The sequence below is a fragment of the Myotis daubentonii genome, chromosome 9 (assembly GCF_963259705.1).
Source record: "Myotis daubentonii chromosome 9, mMyoDau2.1, whole genome shotgun sequence".
NCBI classification, from domain to species: Eukaryota; Metazoa; Chordata; class Mammalia; order Chiroptera; family Vespertilionidae; genus Myotis; species Myotis daubentonii.
In genome coordinates, this window is record NC_081848.1 from 38,527,206 (window position 1) to 38,541,928 (window position 14,723).

Below are 14,723 nucleotides of genomic sequence, written 5' to 3' on the forward strand. Positions count from 1 at the left end.
GTAGCCAAGTTATTTAGCCATCTTTTGCCTCAATGTCCTCATCTTTAAAATGATCACAAAAAAATTGAGAACTCTGCCTGGCACATATTAAGTGTTTAATAAATATCTTTTTTTTTGTTTTAAGCTTATCAATTTCAGAGAGGAGGACAGAAGCAGCAATGTGAGAGAGAACATTGATCGGTTGCCTTCTCATATGAGCCTCAATTGGGGGGTCGAACCCACAACCTAGGCATGTGCTCTGAATGGGAACTGAACCCAAAACCGTTTGGTACACAGGACAAAGCTCCAACCAAATGAGTCAAATCAACCAGGGCCAGGACAATATCTTCATATTTTTATGAGTCCTCTCCCTCTACCTTCTCTCCCCGCTCCACCAGAATTGAGTACCCCCACCATGTGCTTCCAGGGGTCTACTACTATTAATGGCTGAAATTGTTTATCTGTTTTCCCAAGGAGACTAACAATTTGAGAGCAGAGACCACAGTTGCTTTGATAGCTCCAGTTTGGGGCACAGTTGAATAAATGAAAACACATCACACAGGCCATGATTTAAATCTGAATGTTTATAGTATCAGCATTAACCCGAGGGTCCCAGTGTAGTTCCTCACATCTTTGCCAATTGGTAAGCAAGCCAAAAAGAAGATTAGAAGATGAATTTGAATACATCTCAACAAGGCCAAATTTAATTATACTTAGAAGCTTGTTACTGTGAATGTGATGTCATGTGATGTGATGTCAGAACTGGAAGAGCTCACCTGGTGCAGAGACTTCCAGAATGTTCTACAGAGCCCTTAAGGTTCTCGAGAGTTGCCTCAGAGACTCTGGGCCCTGTCCCATCTTCTACCAAAGCAAATATGCTTTGATCTATTTCATATATTAAGCTTCATGTAAGTTTTTGTTTGGCTTAAGAATTCAAAGTCCTAATATAGTCTTTAAAGCAATTCAACCCCTTATATTGCCAAGAGTGCAATGACTCCTGAGACAGGCATAGCTTGTTGGTGCCAGCGCAGACTAGAACTCGGACTTCTGCCTACAGCCCAGGACTCTCGCAAGCAATATACTTTGTATTTGTATATCTAAACATTGCAGAGATGTGGACGATTTTCAACAACAAATTGCTAGGTTTCAGCAATTACAAAATAGTATAGTTTCCAAATATTTTGAAAACCGAGAATGAAGCAAAATCAAGAACAAGCCAAAGTTACTATCAAACTTTAAACAAACAAGACCTATAAACAAGTCATTTTTTTATCTGCTGCTTAATTTATATACAGTGTACCAAAATCTCACAAGATAAAAGAAAAGTGGGAGGGACTTGGTATTCTTGGCCACTGTATCTTTCCCCGGGGAAAGGCATAGAGCCAGAACCAGAAGAGAACTAACTGCAGGGGCAGGGGAGATGAGCTGTCTTCCCAGACCAGCACTGGTATAGTTTCCTTGTTAATGACTTCCACCTGGAAACTACTCTGAAGGCTATGTGCATTTATAATTCTGGTAGATGTTGTCAAATTCGTCATAGAAGTTGCACCAGTTTATGTTCCCCAGGCAAGGAATGATACCTGTTTCCCCACAAACTTGCCTACCTAGTGAGTGTGTCATTAGTATTTTAGATCTTTGCCAATGATATCTCAAGGTAATTTTCATTTGCATTTCTCTTATGAGAGAGATTAGAGTCTTTTCCTATGTTTAAGAGCCATTTGTACTTTTTCTTCTGAAAACTGTTTATGCTCTTTATCACTTTTTCTATTACATTTCTTATTTACTTGGAGGTTGAAATATATTTTCAAAAAGTTACTCTGCAGAGAATTACCTAGGAGCAAGGTTATGGAATATGGAAGAAGAGTGGTGGCAGTGTGATGGAGAAGCAGATGGATTTAGAATTGGAATTGACAGTAGTTGGAAATGGATTAGATATAGGGCTTGAGGGTAAGCAAAGAATCATAGATGATCCCTTTATTTCAGGTGTTGCATCTGAATGGATGGTGGCACCATTTACTGAGGTGGGGAAATGCATAAAAGTGATATCAAGAGCTTTGTTTTGGAAACTAAAATTCTTTAAAAAAAAATTTAGGACCTTGCTTTGGAAATATTTTTTTAAAGACACAAAACAACCCATAAAGAAAAATATTAGAGATAAATATTACTACATCAGAACTTTAACTTCTGTATAATAGAAGACCTTATAAATACAGTTAAAAGACAGACAATAGATGGGGGGGAGTATTTTGTAACATATATAACAGACAGGATTTATATTACTTCACATTAAAAATTCCTACAAATCACTTAGAAAAAAGACAACCCTAAAGAAAATAAGCAAAGTATATAACTAGGCAAACAGAAAGAAACCCAAATGGCAAATAACTGTAGAAAGAGATACTATTGCCTGGCCAGTGTTGCTCAGTGGTTGAGCATCGACCCATGAACCAGGAGATCTCTGGTTTGATTCCCAGTCAGGGCATATGCCCGGGTTGTGGGCTGGATGTTTCCATCTCTCTATCCCTCTCCCTCTTTCTCTGATCAGTAAAAAATATTTTTTTTAAAAAAGATACAATCTTCACTAGATAATAGGGAAATGCAAATTAAAACAACATTGAGATCCCATTTTTTACCATAGACAAAAACTAAAGTCTGATAACAGAAAATATTGCTATGTCCACATAAATTGTGGATATAAATAGAAATTGGATCAGTTTCTTTATGGAGGAACTTGATATTATATAGTAAAATTAAAAATTCATATATTCTGAAATTCAGCAGTTCCAATACTAAACAAGGAGATAATCTGTAGAGAATGTGTACAGTTTTAAAACCACACACACACACATCATGTTTTATGTTGTCTATGAATTCATCTATGAATGTGAATATTAAAATGACACTAATAATATATGGAATTAGGACTAAGGTTGCCTCTTGGAAGGAAGGAAAGAGAATGAGAATGAAGACTGAGATCAAAAGGAGTTTTAGCACTGTACTATTTTATTTTCATATTTTTAAAGGAGAATATAGCCCTGCCAGCACGGCTTAGTGGTTGAGCATCGACCTATGAACCAGGAGGTCATGGTTCCATTCCCAGTCAAGGCACATGCCCTAGCTTGCCTTCTGCATACCCCCTACTGGGGATTGAACCCACAACCTGGGCATGTGCCCTTGACCAGAATCGAACCCGGGACCCTTCAGTCTGCAGGATGACACTCTATCCACTGAGCAAAACTGGCTAGGGCAGTAAAAATATATTTTAAAAAAACTTTAAAGGAGAATATATACAAATGTTGTGTATATGTGTATTTTACATATATACATCAGGCAATAAATACCTGAAGCAATATGCATATATGCATAACCCATGGACACAGACAAATAGCATGGGGAAGGCCTAGGGTGGGGTGGGAATTAGGTAGAGAGGGGCAAAAAGGGAGAAAAAGGGAGACATTTGTAATACTTTCAACAATAAAAATAATTTAAATAAAGACCTGAAGCAAATACAACAAAATGTTATAGTGACAGAAATGTAGCTATTTTTTATATTATTCCTTATATTTGAAAATATTTTTTATTTTTATTTTTTTTAGAGAAAAAGGAAGGGAGAGAAACATTGATTTACTGTTCAACTTATTTGTGAATTTATTGGGTGATTCTTGTATGTGCCCTGACCAGGGATCAAACACACAACTTTGGCAAATCAGGATAATGCTCTAACCAACTGAGCTAGCCAGCCAGGGCCTGAAAATATTTCTTAACTTTCTCAATGTGAAGAAGAATTTTATTTTTGGATATACTTTACTTAATTTGAGATGTTTCTTCCGAGATGGTTTTATTTCTGGGCTCTCTATTTTGTTCCACTGGTCTATATATCTATCTACATGTCATTACCACACAGTCTTTATTACTGTTGTTTTGTAGTATGTTTTGAAATCAGGAATTGTGAGGTCTCCAATTTTGTTCTTTTTCAAGATTGTTCTGGCAATACAAGGTTACTAATACATTTAAAAATGTTTTAATGTGAATTTCCATGATGATTAGAGAAGTTCTGAGAATTCTTTTAATATTTATTGGTCATAGATGGATGAAGAAGAGAAGGATGTGTAAGCATTATTTAAATATTTAAGTGTTTGCCTAATGAGTCATCTAATATTCAAAATTTACATAATCCTACTATGGAAGATTTTTTTGTTTGTTTTCATTCTTCTGATATTTTCCAAGAAACACTGTGGTTAAAAAAAGAAATTTTGTGCAAAATGACATACTATTTCCATAGGACAGATTCCCAGACATGTAATTACTGGGTCAGAGAGTATGAATCTTTGAAGCATTTGCAGCCTTCCAGGAAAGTGTTGCAATATGTGTTCCTTGGGAGAATCCTAACTTGAAATCTAGCGGATCTGGGAGTCCTTTCTATAGGCCTAAAAGATCTGTCCTTTATTTAATGACTCTTAACTGATAATTATTCCACTTTGGTTGATACATATACCTTTGTATTAACTTCTGGTTTAATTAGTATTGATCCCACTAATGAATGAACACAAAAAGAAAATACCTTTGCTCGCCGAAACCGGTTTGGCTCAGTGGATAGAGCATCAGCCTGCGGACTGAGAGGTCCCGGGTTCGATTCTGGTCAAGGGCATGTACCTGGGTTGCGGGCACATCCCTGATGGGGGATGTGCAAGAGGCAGCTGATCAATGTTTCTCTCTCATCGATGTTTCTAACTCTCTCTATCTCTCTCCCTTCCTCTCTGTGAAAAATCAATAAAATATATATATATATTAAAAAAAAAGAAAATACCTTTGCTCAATATCAGGAAGGGTTTGCTGAAGAAAAAACTGTTCCAGGATAGACACGCCCCAGTATTGGAGGTAAGTGAGCAGAGACTGAAGAATTATAGCAGAATGTTATAGCGTCCTTCTTTAGAAAACACCTCTTCCCTCAGTCACGTACAAGGACCTGAAGACCCAGATGTGAAAAAAAAAATTTTTTTAATGTATTTTACTGATTTTTTTACAGAGAGGGAGAGGAATAGAGTTAGAAACATCAATCAGCTGCCTCCTGCCCACCCCCCACTGGGATGTGCCGGCAACCAAGGTACATGGCCTTGACTGGAATCGAACCCGGGACCCTTCAGTCCGCAGGCCGACGCTCTATCCACTGAGCCAAACTAGTTAGGCAAGGTGAAAATTTTTAAGGTGCTGCTGCCCAGGCTGAATTTCAAGAGTTTAGCTAAAGGATCCAGTCCTGGGTCCTCTGAATACTTTGTTGATGGCTGGACCTTAATTTTAGGCTTTGCAGGGTGTGCCGGTACGAATGGACGACTGGAAACCCAGAAAATGAAAACAGCTTTTATGGGAATTCAATTAATTACGTTTCTTGAAACTATCCATCAAGTGCAAAGATAAATTGGATGCAAAGATAAATTCTTGCAGAAGGGACATTCAGGGGCGGGAGAGGAAGAGACAATTCCGGGGGGGAAGGTTGGGCGAAAAAGAGCAGTACCTCCTAGTCTCCCAACTTGGCTCCTTTTGTGTACCCCCTCGACTCCTGGTACCTACCCTGCCGGCTGAAATGAGCGCCCGCGGACAGGCTAGCCGGATGGGTCACTTAGTGCCCCGGAACCTCCCGTGCAAGCTCGTGCAGCAGTGCGTCCGGGGAAGCGTTTGCGCGCTGCACCGCCCTGCGCAGTGCCCTTCAGCCCGGTGCCGGGAGGAGAAAGTTTAGGACGTGGGACCCGTCGGTGGTCGTGGTGATTTTCTTCCCAGTGGGCGGTCTGAGGCCAGGCCTCAAGTAAGAGCGGCCTCAATATGATGACCGGACGGCCGGGCCGCAGGCCCTTAGAGTTCCTGCCGGATGAGGCCCGGAGCCTGCCCCCGCCCAAGCTGACCGACCCGCGGCTCGCCTACTTCGGCTTCTTGGGCTACTGCTCCGGCCTCCTTGATAACGCGATCCGGCAGAGGCCCGTGTTGACGGCCGGTGAGGGCTGCGCGGCGGGATCCGGTGGGAGGGGAGAGGGTCGCCGGGCTGCGGGCCGGCCCCGCCGTAGGCTGCCGAGCCTTGTGCGGGCCTTGCCGCCTCGCAGGCCCTGCCTCGTCTTCTTAGGGCCTCCGCGCCCGTGAGCGCTTCGGAATTGGGCCGGGCCAGGGGGGCGTGTGGCTCTCGGAAACGGGGTGCAGTGAAAGTCACGACCCCACAGTGAGGCTGCGAAGGGCCCGGCGGTGGACTGCCCGCGCCCCTCTCGTGTCGCGCTGTGGTGTGTGCAAAATGAGCCTTCACTCCAGGCTGCTTGGACTACGGACACTTAGGTACATTATGGCGTTGGATCCTCAAAGCACCTCACGGGGAGACATTATCCACAGCGAGAAAGCAGCCTCCGCGGCGGTCAAGCAGCTTGCCCAAGGTCATACGGCCAATACGTAGCAGAGCCTGTTTTTGGACCTCAGAGTCTGTATTTGAAAATCGTGCTCTCACACGGTAGCGCGCTACTGCTAACCTAGGGTCTGGTTAAAATGTGCATTCATTCGGTCTGGGAGGAGCCCCGATGGTAAACTACCAGACCCCGCGGATGCTGCTCGTGTAGAGGCCCCGCTCTGAGCAGGAGGCTCCAAGCCGCCGGGCTCTGTTTTCTCCCAGTGCAGTGGTTCTCAACCTTGGCTGCACATTAGAATCACCTGGGAATCTTTTTTTTTAAAATATATTTTATTGATTTTTTATAGAGAGGAAGGGAGAGGGATAGGGAGTTAGAAACATCGATGGGAGAAACATCGATCAGCTGCCTCCTGCACACCTCCTACTGGGGATGTGCCCGCAACTAAGGTACATGCCCTTGACCGGAATCGAACCTGGGACCTTTCAGTCCACCGGCCGTCTAGTCTAGCCACTGAGCCAAACCGGTCAGGGCAATGGGAATCTTGTTAAAATCCCGATTTGGGGGCCTCATCCTCCGTAATTCTGTTTCTTTGTTACTAATGTTGTGGCCCCACCCCATAACAAAGAAACAGAATTTCCGGAGGATGAGGCCCAGAAATCAGGATTTTAGGAAGATTCCCAGGTGATTCCAATGTTCAGCCAAGGTTGAGAACCGCTGTCCTAGTGTATCAGCGGCGCCCTGTCAGAGCCATTAACAGCCGACACAGTAGGTGTGCCGAGGGCTGTGGATCTCCCCAGGGAAAAGTGCAGGGAAACTGGGAGGTTTTGAACTTAGCGATGACTTAGCAGCCTCCCAGACCTATGGGGCTGGTAGGAATAAATGAAGGCGAGGGCCTGTGGTCGGCAGGTGGTTTGATGAGTGAGTGTGCGGGCGAGGGCAGTAAGGCAAGTAGGTACCCCGTGGCCATTCCCTAGGCCGGCGGGAACCTTTTTAGCTTTGGATGGCTTGGGTTGTTGGGAGAGGTGGGCAGAGATGCAGTGATCAGACCTGTGTCAGTTCTGTCAACAATGTGAAGCAATACTGAGTGGCGCCAAGGAGCCCAGTTAGGAAGAAAGCTAATCCTGCAGTGATTCCAGCAACCAGGAATCACCGCACTGGGGCCTCTTTTGCCTTCTGCCAGCTGTATGTCATGCCCGGAGGTCACCTTCCAGCCCACCAAACCTCAGCATTTCCATTGCTCAAATAGTACTGGGGTCCCTTCTCCCTTGGACATGACCCCCCTCTGCAGAAAGGAGTGATCTTTGGCCATTTCTGCCTATGGGGGAATGGGGTTTTCTCCCTTCTCTGCCACTCCTCATGTACCAAGTCTTACTCTTCATGGAAGAGAAAGCGCGCCGCTTTGGAACTAAATGGCCTTCCTCCACTGCCTCCCAACTGGGTCACCCTGGGCAAGTTGGTTAGGCAGCCCAGAGCCAACGTTCCCTCCTCTATAAAACGGGAGTAATTGAGCTTTGCATATTTGCTGTGGTAATTAATGAGGTAGGTAACATGCCTGGCCCACAAAAGGTGCTGGACGAAGTTCCCTGTCCTTAGCAGTTGTCAGGCAGACAGTTTACAGTTTGTTTAACATTTACAGAGCTCTTTCTCTTTGCCAGGCAGTGGTACATGCAGCAGCGGTCGCCAACCTTTTGGACCTCGCGGACCACCATGGCCTGCGGGCCACCGGTTGGCGACCGCTGACATTCAGGGTATGTGGGTGAGGAACTCCATCCCCGACCCTGAGGAGCTTTTAGTCTGGTGGACAAATGGGTCTAGGTGAGACCGTTACCTGTTTTGATGAAAGTGGATGAGCAGGGAGAGCCTGTGGAGCATATAGGAGGTACAGATCAGAGGGGAACTGTTCCAGAGCAAGTACAGATTGGCTGACATGTGAAGTATATACCACTTAATCTCGCCTTATCAAACTAGGTTTTGTGTCTTTTCTGGAAGACAGAAGAGCTTAGTGGTTACGATTTGGGCTTGACACCACTTCCACTTTACCAACCATTTGATTCTTTGATTCTAGGGAAGCAGCTTATCGCTATGAGCTTTAGTTTCCTCATCTATGAAATAAGGTGAATGTCTGCCTCTTTGTGTGGCTGTGAGAACTAGATGAGATGATGCATATAAAGCACTTAGCCCAGAGCTAGGGGTCAGAGTTCCTGAGTTCCCTGGGTTTCCCGAGGTTGCTTTGGAAAATATAGGTCTTGACTTTATTGAAATGGTATAATTAGCAGCATTTATTGAATTCATAATCAATGTCTGGCATATAGTACTGCTCAATAAGTATTTATTGGATGAATAAGTCTGTGTAGTTTGCAAGGAAATATAAAACATGGTCTCAACCCTCCAAATATTTACAAACCAGAAGAGCATATCCATTAAAAAGACAAATTGTGGTACAAGTTTATGCACATAGGGAACAGGTGTGACAGAGCTGGAGGAGTGGGAAAGGATTTTCAAAGTGTAGCCCTGGAGAGGACCTGGCATTCTGTGGGTAGTATTGGAATATTCTATCAATGAAATCAAATTGTGCAGATCTTATTCAAGTTAACAGAAAACATTAAATAGAATTTTTTCGCCAAAACCGGTTTGGCTCAGTGGATAGAGCGTCGGCCTGCAGACTGAAAGGTCCCAGGTTCGATTCCGGTCAAGGGCATGTACCTGGGTTGCGGGCATATCCCCAGTAGGAGATGTGCAGGAGGCAGCTGATCGATGTTTCTCTCTCATCGATGTTTCTAACTCTCTATCTCTCTCCCTTCCTCTCTGTAAAAAATCAATAAAATATATTTTAAAAAAAAAAAAAAAAAGAATTTTTTCTTAAACTTTTCTCCTATCATTTGTTTTTAAAACCTCGTTACTGGCTACCACTTACCTGCCCTAAATTTAGTTAGTTGGTATCTATGTGTAGTCCACAAAACTAAATATTTATTGATTTCTAGTTTATCAGTAATTTACGGTGTTCTGCAAAGAGCACCATGGCTCCAAGCTTAGATTAACTGAGTAAAGGAAAGGGGAAAATGATTGTGGAGCGGTGGTTTATGTGGTAAGAGGGAGACACCACTGAGAGAGAAGAGAGGTTAGGGCAGCGGTTCTCAACCTGTGGGTCGCGACCCCTTTGGCGGTCGAACGACCCTTTCACAGGGGTCACCTAAGACCATCCTGCATATCAGATATTTACATGACGATTCATAACAGTAGCAACATTACAGTTATGAAATAGCAACAAGAATAATTTTATGGTTGGGTCACAACATGAAGAACTGTATTTAAAGGGCCAGAAGGTTGAGAACCACTGGGTTAGGGAAATGGGGACTTGGGAAGAGGCTAAGCCTGCCTTTAGGGCTGGGTCACTGACAGCGTCTAACATGTTTATGAAGTCTTGCTGTGAGAGATATGGGTAAGCACAGAAAGTCGGTCTTTGTAGTCCAGTGGCACATGGGACAACCCAGCCAGCACCCTTTGGTTTGCTGTGCTGCAAGTGGCCCAGTTTGGGAGAACAGTGGCTGTTTGGGGCAAGGGAGAATGCAAAAGAGCCTGGGCCCTATCCAGTCCCAGGGCATAGTAATATTTTACATTTTTGTTGTTTTACACATTTTTCAAAAATATTTTATATGCTTTTTTTTTGTTGTTTATATACTACTGCTGTGAGAAAGATAGGATAGGTATTATCTTTGTTTTAGAGTTAGTAAATTGCCTGGCCCAAGGTCATTCATTCACTTAATTAAATATTAACTGCTATCTATGTGCTGGTATACAAAAATGAATGAAACATTGGTGGTGCCTGGTAGTAGAGAAAGAAATAATTACTATAGCAATTTACATATTACTAGAGATGAGCTCACCCTTTTAAATTCAGGAAAGTTCTGGGAAGACTTCTTAGCTGAAGTGATGTCTGAGTTGAGCCTTGAAGGATCAGAGGGTTTCTGGGCAGAGAAATAATCAGTGTGTGGTATGTAGAAGCATGAAGAAGCCTAGTTTTTGTGAGGAGTTAAAAGCAGTTCAGTCCTACCTGGTTTGGCTCAGTGGATAGAGCATTGGCTTGCAGACTCAAGGGTCCCGGGTTCGATTCCGGTCAAGGGCACATGCCCAGATTGTGGGCTCAACCCCCAATAGAGGGCATGCAGGAGGCAGCCGATCAATGATTCTCTTTCATCGATATTTTTATCTCTCCCTCTCCCTCTCCTCTCCTCTCCTCTCCTCTATGAAATCAATAAAAATATATTTTTTTTTAAAAGCAAAAAGCAGTTCAGTGCTGCTGGAGCACACTGCCTCTCAGGGAGTGCCAGAAGATGAAGGTGAGAGTTGGCTCATGAAGGGCTTCGGAGGTCATATGCAAGAATTTGGACTCCTGTTGACCATAATTGAAGGAGAAGGGACCAACAAGCTAGGTTTATAGTTTAGTAAAAATTCCTCTAGTGACAGGATAAAAGCTGGGATCATTATGGAGTGAAAAATTAGATGAAGGGGAGACCAATTAGTGCAAGTGAGAGATAAGTGAGGAAATATTTACAAGGTAGAATTAACAGCACTCAGTGGCTGGATATGGGGAAGAGGGTAGAATTAAGGATGATTACTGTGTTTATTACCCAGGACTTAGATTCATGGGTAAAAGGTCTTATTCTTGGAATTAGGAGAAAGATGCATGAGTAGGAAGGAAATGAGTTCATTTGGGAATATTCAAATAGACATACTTGGATGTATTTCAATATGAGTGTCTGAGTTGGATGTACTTGTGGGTCACTAGCACATGGATAGTAGATAAAAGTATAGTAATAAACGAGTTCTCCAAAGGAAGGTGTGTGGGATAAGAAGTGGAGGGCTGGGGATAGAAATCTGGGGCTTTGCTAGAAAATCAAACCTGCAGTTAGCCTTTTGCAAAAAACATTTCATATATAAAGTTCATACCCTTGGATCTCCCCTTCAAACTAAATTTTTCTCTAGGGCATGTGATTTGATCCTCTCTAGTCTCATTATAATAGAGTGATTTTTTAAATATTTAATGTTTTTTTAAAATAATAGTTGTTGAATGGATAATACATGCAAATAGGAAATTTAGATGGTACAAAAGAGAATTGAGATATATTTGTAGTTAGCCTGCTGTTGTAGTAACCACTAATTATGCAAATATAAATCAGTATATGAAGACCAACAAAATTGCTTTTAGACCATTTGTGGAGGACTTTCCCTCGGAGCATCATATCCTGAACATATCCTGGAATATAGATTAGTTTAGGTCTAAAGTTAACTTAACAAAGAAGAAAATTTTTTTTCTTTTCTCAGTCTAGCATTTGGGATTTGGTACTTACACACCTTTTTCCGTGAAGAAATTTATAAAACCTTATTTTTAAAAATCTTGGTTCTATTGGTAGTGATTGTTGTAGACTTAATGTACAACATCTCAAGATCAAGGCTGCTTGTTCAGAATAGCCATATAGAAAGTCCTTTAAAAAAAATTTTTAGAAGAAAAACAAATTATATATCTGAAATGTAAGAATATAATCTTACATTATATTGACTGACTGACTTTTGTTTTCTTTGGGATTTGATTTTCAGGTTTGCATCGCCAGCTTCTATATGTTACTTCCTTTTTTTTTGTTGGATATTATCTTTTAAAACGTCAAGACTATATGTATGCTGTGAAGGACCATGATATGTTTTCATATATAAAAGCACATCCAGAGGATTTTCCTGAAAAAGGTACTTCAAGTTAATTGTAAAAAACCTTTCTTACTTTGCATCATTTCCCCTGGTTAATCTTTTCCATGTCTGTAGCTTCAGGTATCTTCTCTATTCTGTTAACTCCCACATGGTTGTCTATAGACCAGAATTCTCTTGAATTCATGTGTCAGGTTTCTGGCTAAGTACCTCAGACAGCAATAGACCCTCATGTCCCCTCTGCCTGCCCAGACCTTCTGTTCTGTGTCCTGCTTCAGTGATGGCACCACTGTCCACCTGTGTATTCTAGCAGAAGCCTGCAAATCATCTTCAAGTCTTTCTCTTTTACTTCCCATCAAGTCTTACTGTTCTGCTTCCTATTTCTCACCTCTGAACTCTTCTCTCTGTCTCACTGCTACTACCCTGGTTCAGGCCCTAATAATCTTTTGCTTGAATCATTGCACTTGCCTTCAGTCACCTCTGTTTTTGGTCTTGCTGAAGATCATGTCTCGGGTTAATTGCCTGGTAGAAACACTTTGCCCATACCTTTTATCCACCACATTACTTATACATAGTTGTGTCACTCATTAGACTGCAGCTTCATCTTTGAATGTCCCAGCCTCTAGGACAGAGCCAACACCTAGTAGGCATCTATACTAATAAAAGGGTAATATGCTAATTAGACCAGGAGACTTTCCGGACGTCCTTCCTGACAAACCAATGGTGGCAGGACTGAAGCAGAAGCAGTTAGGGGCGATCAGGCCAGGAGGGGAGGGCAGTTGAGGGCAATCAGGCCGGCAGGGGGTTGGGGCGGGGCGGGGGGGAGTTTGGGTGAGCAGGCCAGCAGGGGGCGAGCAGGCTGGGGGGGGGCAGTTGGGGACGAGAAGGCCGACGGGAGGGGGGGGAGTTGGGGGCAAGCAGGCCGGCAGGCAGAGTGGTTAGGGGCAATCAGGCAGGCAGGCAGGTGAGCGGTTAGGAGCCAGCGGTCCCGGATTGCGAGAGGAATGTCTGACTACCGGTTGTGGGATCGGGCCTAAACCGGCAGTCAGACATCCCCCGAGGGATCCTAGATTGGAGAGGGTGCAGGCTGGGCTGAAGAGCACACACACACCCCCTCCATGCACAAATTTTGTCCACCGGGCCACTAGTTTGATAAATAATAGCTGACCTGAACAACACAGAACCCTGCCTCATGAAATGCTGGGTCCTGAACCTACCCTGTATCACTTTGTACATACTGTAATTTTTTCTTGATCCTCCTCTTGTTCCATTTCCACCCTTCCCATCTAACAAATTTCTGCTCAAGTTTCATCATCTCAATGACGTTTTCACCCAACTACAGACAGGAATTTCCTCAGCAAACTGCTTATCTCTGTTCAACTATAATTTTGATATAATTGCCTTCTTTTTATTTTACACATACCCACAATACAGATGTGTACATATGTGAAGGAAGGAAGAGAAAAGCAACATTTTAAATGTGTAAATACATAGATTTTTAAGTAGACTTTCCTATATGTATAATATTAAGCATTGAAATTTTATTAGACTGAATGATGATCTCTAAGGTCCTGTTTATTCTAAATGTTATTAATCTATTTTACATTCCTATAACCTTTAGTCACATATGTAATATTAATGGTGGATCAAAAAGGTACAGTTTTTTGTTTTGTTTTGTTTTTGCCAATGAAGAGCTCAAAGACTAGTACAAAGCCATGAGTAGTGGTTGTATGACACATGGGGAATACTCAGAACTGTTATATGTTAGAGCTGGAAGGAACCTTGGGAATATTGATTCCTAAGAGTGAGAACCAATGGCAGAGCAGACCTCAGTTCCAGACCTCTAGCTCTTTGCCTCCATATTTCCACTAGCTCCCTCTGTCAGCAGGAGCGTGTATAGTCTCATGGGCTCCTTTTGTCTCTGAGCAGCAGGTTACTACTGGCAGGTGTGCCAAGAGCCTCATGCATTGAGTGCTTGACCACCTCAGCTCTGGGCCCCTCCCTGTTCTTCCTTCCTTCACCCCTTTAGCCCCTCCAAGGCAGCCATCTGGATGTCCCCACAGAGTCTTCAAAATCCATCCAGTATAGCAAAATGTTTCAGTATCACCAAACCGTGGTTGAGGACAAGAAAAGAAGGAAATTTTAGGGGTTTCTATCTGTAAGAATATTACATTTTAATTTTATTCTTTAGGAAATATGATTTAAAACAAACATAAATCTTTTGTGATCTTTCCTTTTATAGATAAGAAAACTTATGGTGAAAAATTTGAAGAATTCCATCCAGTGCGTTGAAGTCTCCAAAACACTTTCTTTGGTTTCACTGAGAACAGTTATTTCTGAATTTTGTGGAGCATGATTTCATACCTGAAGTTTATATTAATCTGTGTGTTAATACCTTGTGATTAAAATGCTCATCCTGAACATTCTGACTCCTTTTTGTCATAAAAACAGAATGGTCAGTTTCCATTTACCCAATTTTAAGAAGACATCTGACAGATTTAAAAACGAAGTTTAGTTCTAGTTCAGAGTTGAAAACTGTAGCCTGTAGGCAAAATCAGGCCCATGCCAGTAAGTTCTTTTGGAACACAGCCATGCTCACATGTTCACATGTTTATGCTTGTTTCCATGCTACAACAGCAGAGGGCAGAGTTGTGTAGTTGTGACAGA

At 42.5% G+C, this 14,723-nt stretch overlaps 1 protein-coding gene across 1 annotated transcript; it reads left to right on the top strand.

Annotated features, from left to right (window-relative positions):
* Positions 1 to 5,654: 5,654 nt before the first annotated feature.
* NDUFC2 (NADH:ubiquinone oxidoreductase subunit C2) lies at positions 5,655 to 14,477 on the top strand. Its single transcript, XM_059708341.1, has 3 exons — positions 5,655 to 5,965; positions 11,955 to 12,098; positions 14,299 to 14,477. Exons 1-3 carry the CDS (start codon positions 5,797 to 5,799, stop codon positions 14,346 to 14,348), a joined length of 363 nt encoding a protein of 120 aa, XP_059564324.1. The 5' UTR covers positions 5,655 to 5,796; the 3' UTR covers positions 14,349 to 14,477.
* Positions 14,478 to 14,723: the final 246 nt, after the last annotated feature.

What these genes read in the sequence shown, in the direction of transcription:
- NDUFC2 (XM_059708341.1), top strand. Translation starts at nt 5,797, where the DNA reads ATGATGACCGGACGGCCGGGCCGCAGGCCCTTAGAGTTCCTGCCGGAT. An exon ending in GAGGCCCGTGTTGACGGCCG is followed by an intron (nt 5,966 to 11,954) that starts GTGAGGGCTGCG and finishes TTTGATTTTCAG; the next exon opens with GTTTGCATCGCCAGCTTCTA. An exon ending in AGAGGATTTTCCTGAAAAAG is followed by an intron (nt 12,099 to 14,298) that starts GTACTTCAAGTT and finishes TTCCTTTTATAG; the next exon opens with ATAAGAAAACTTATGGTGAA.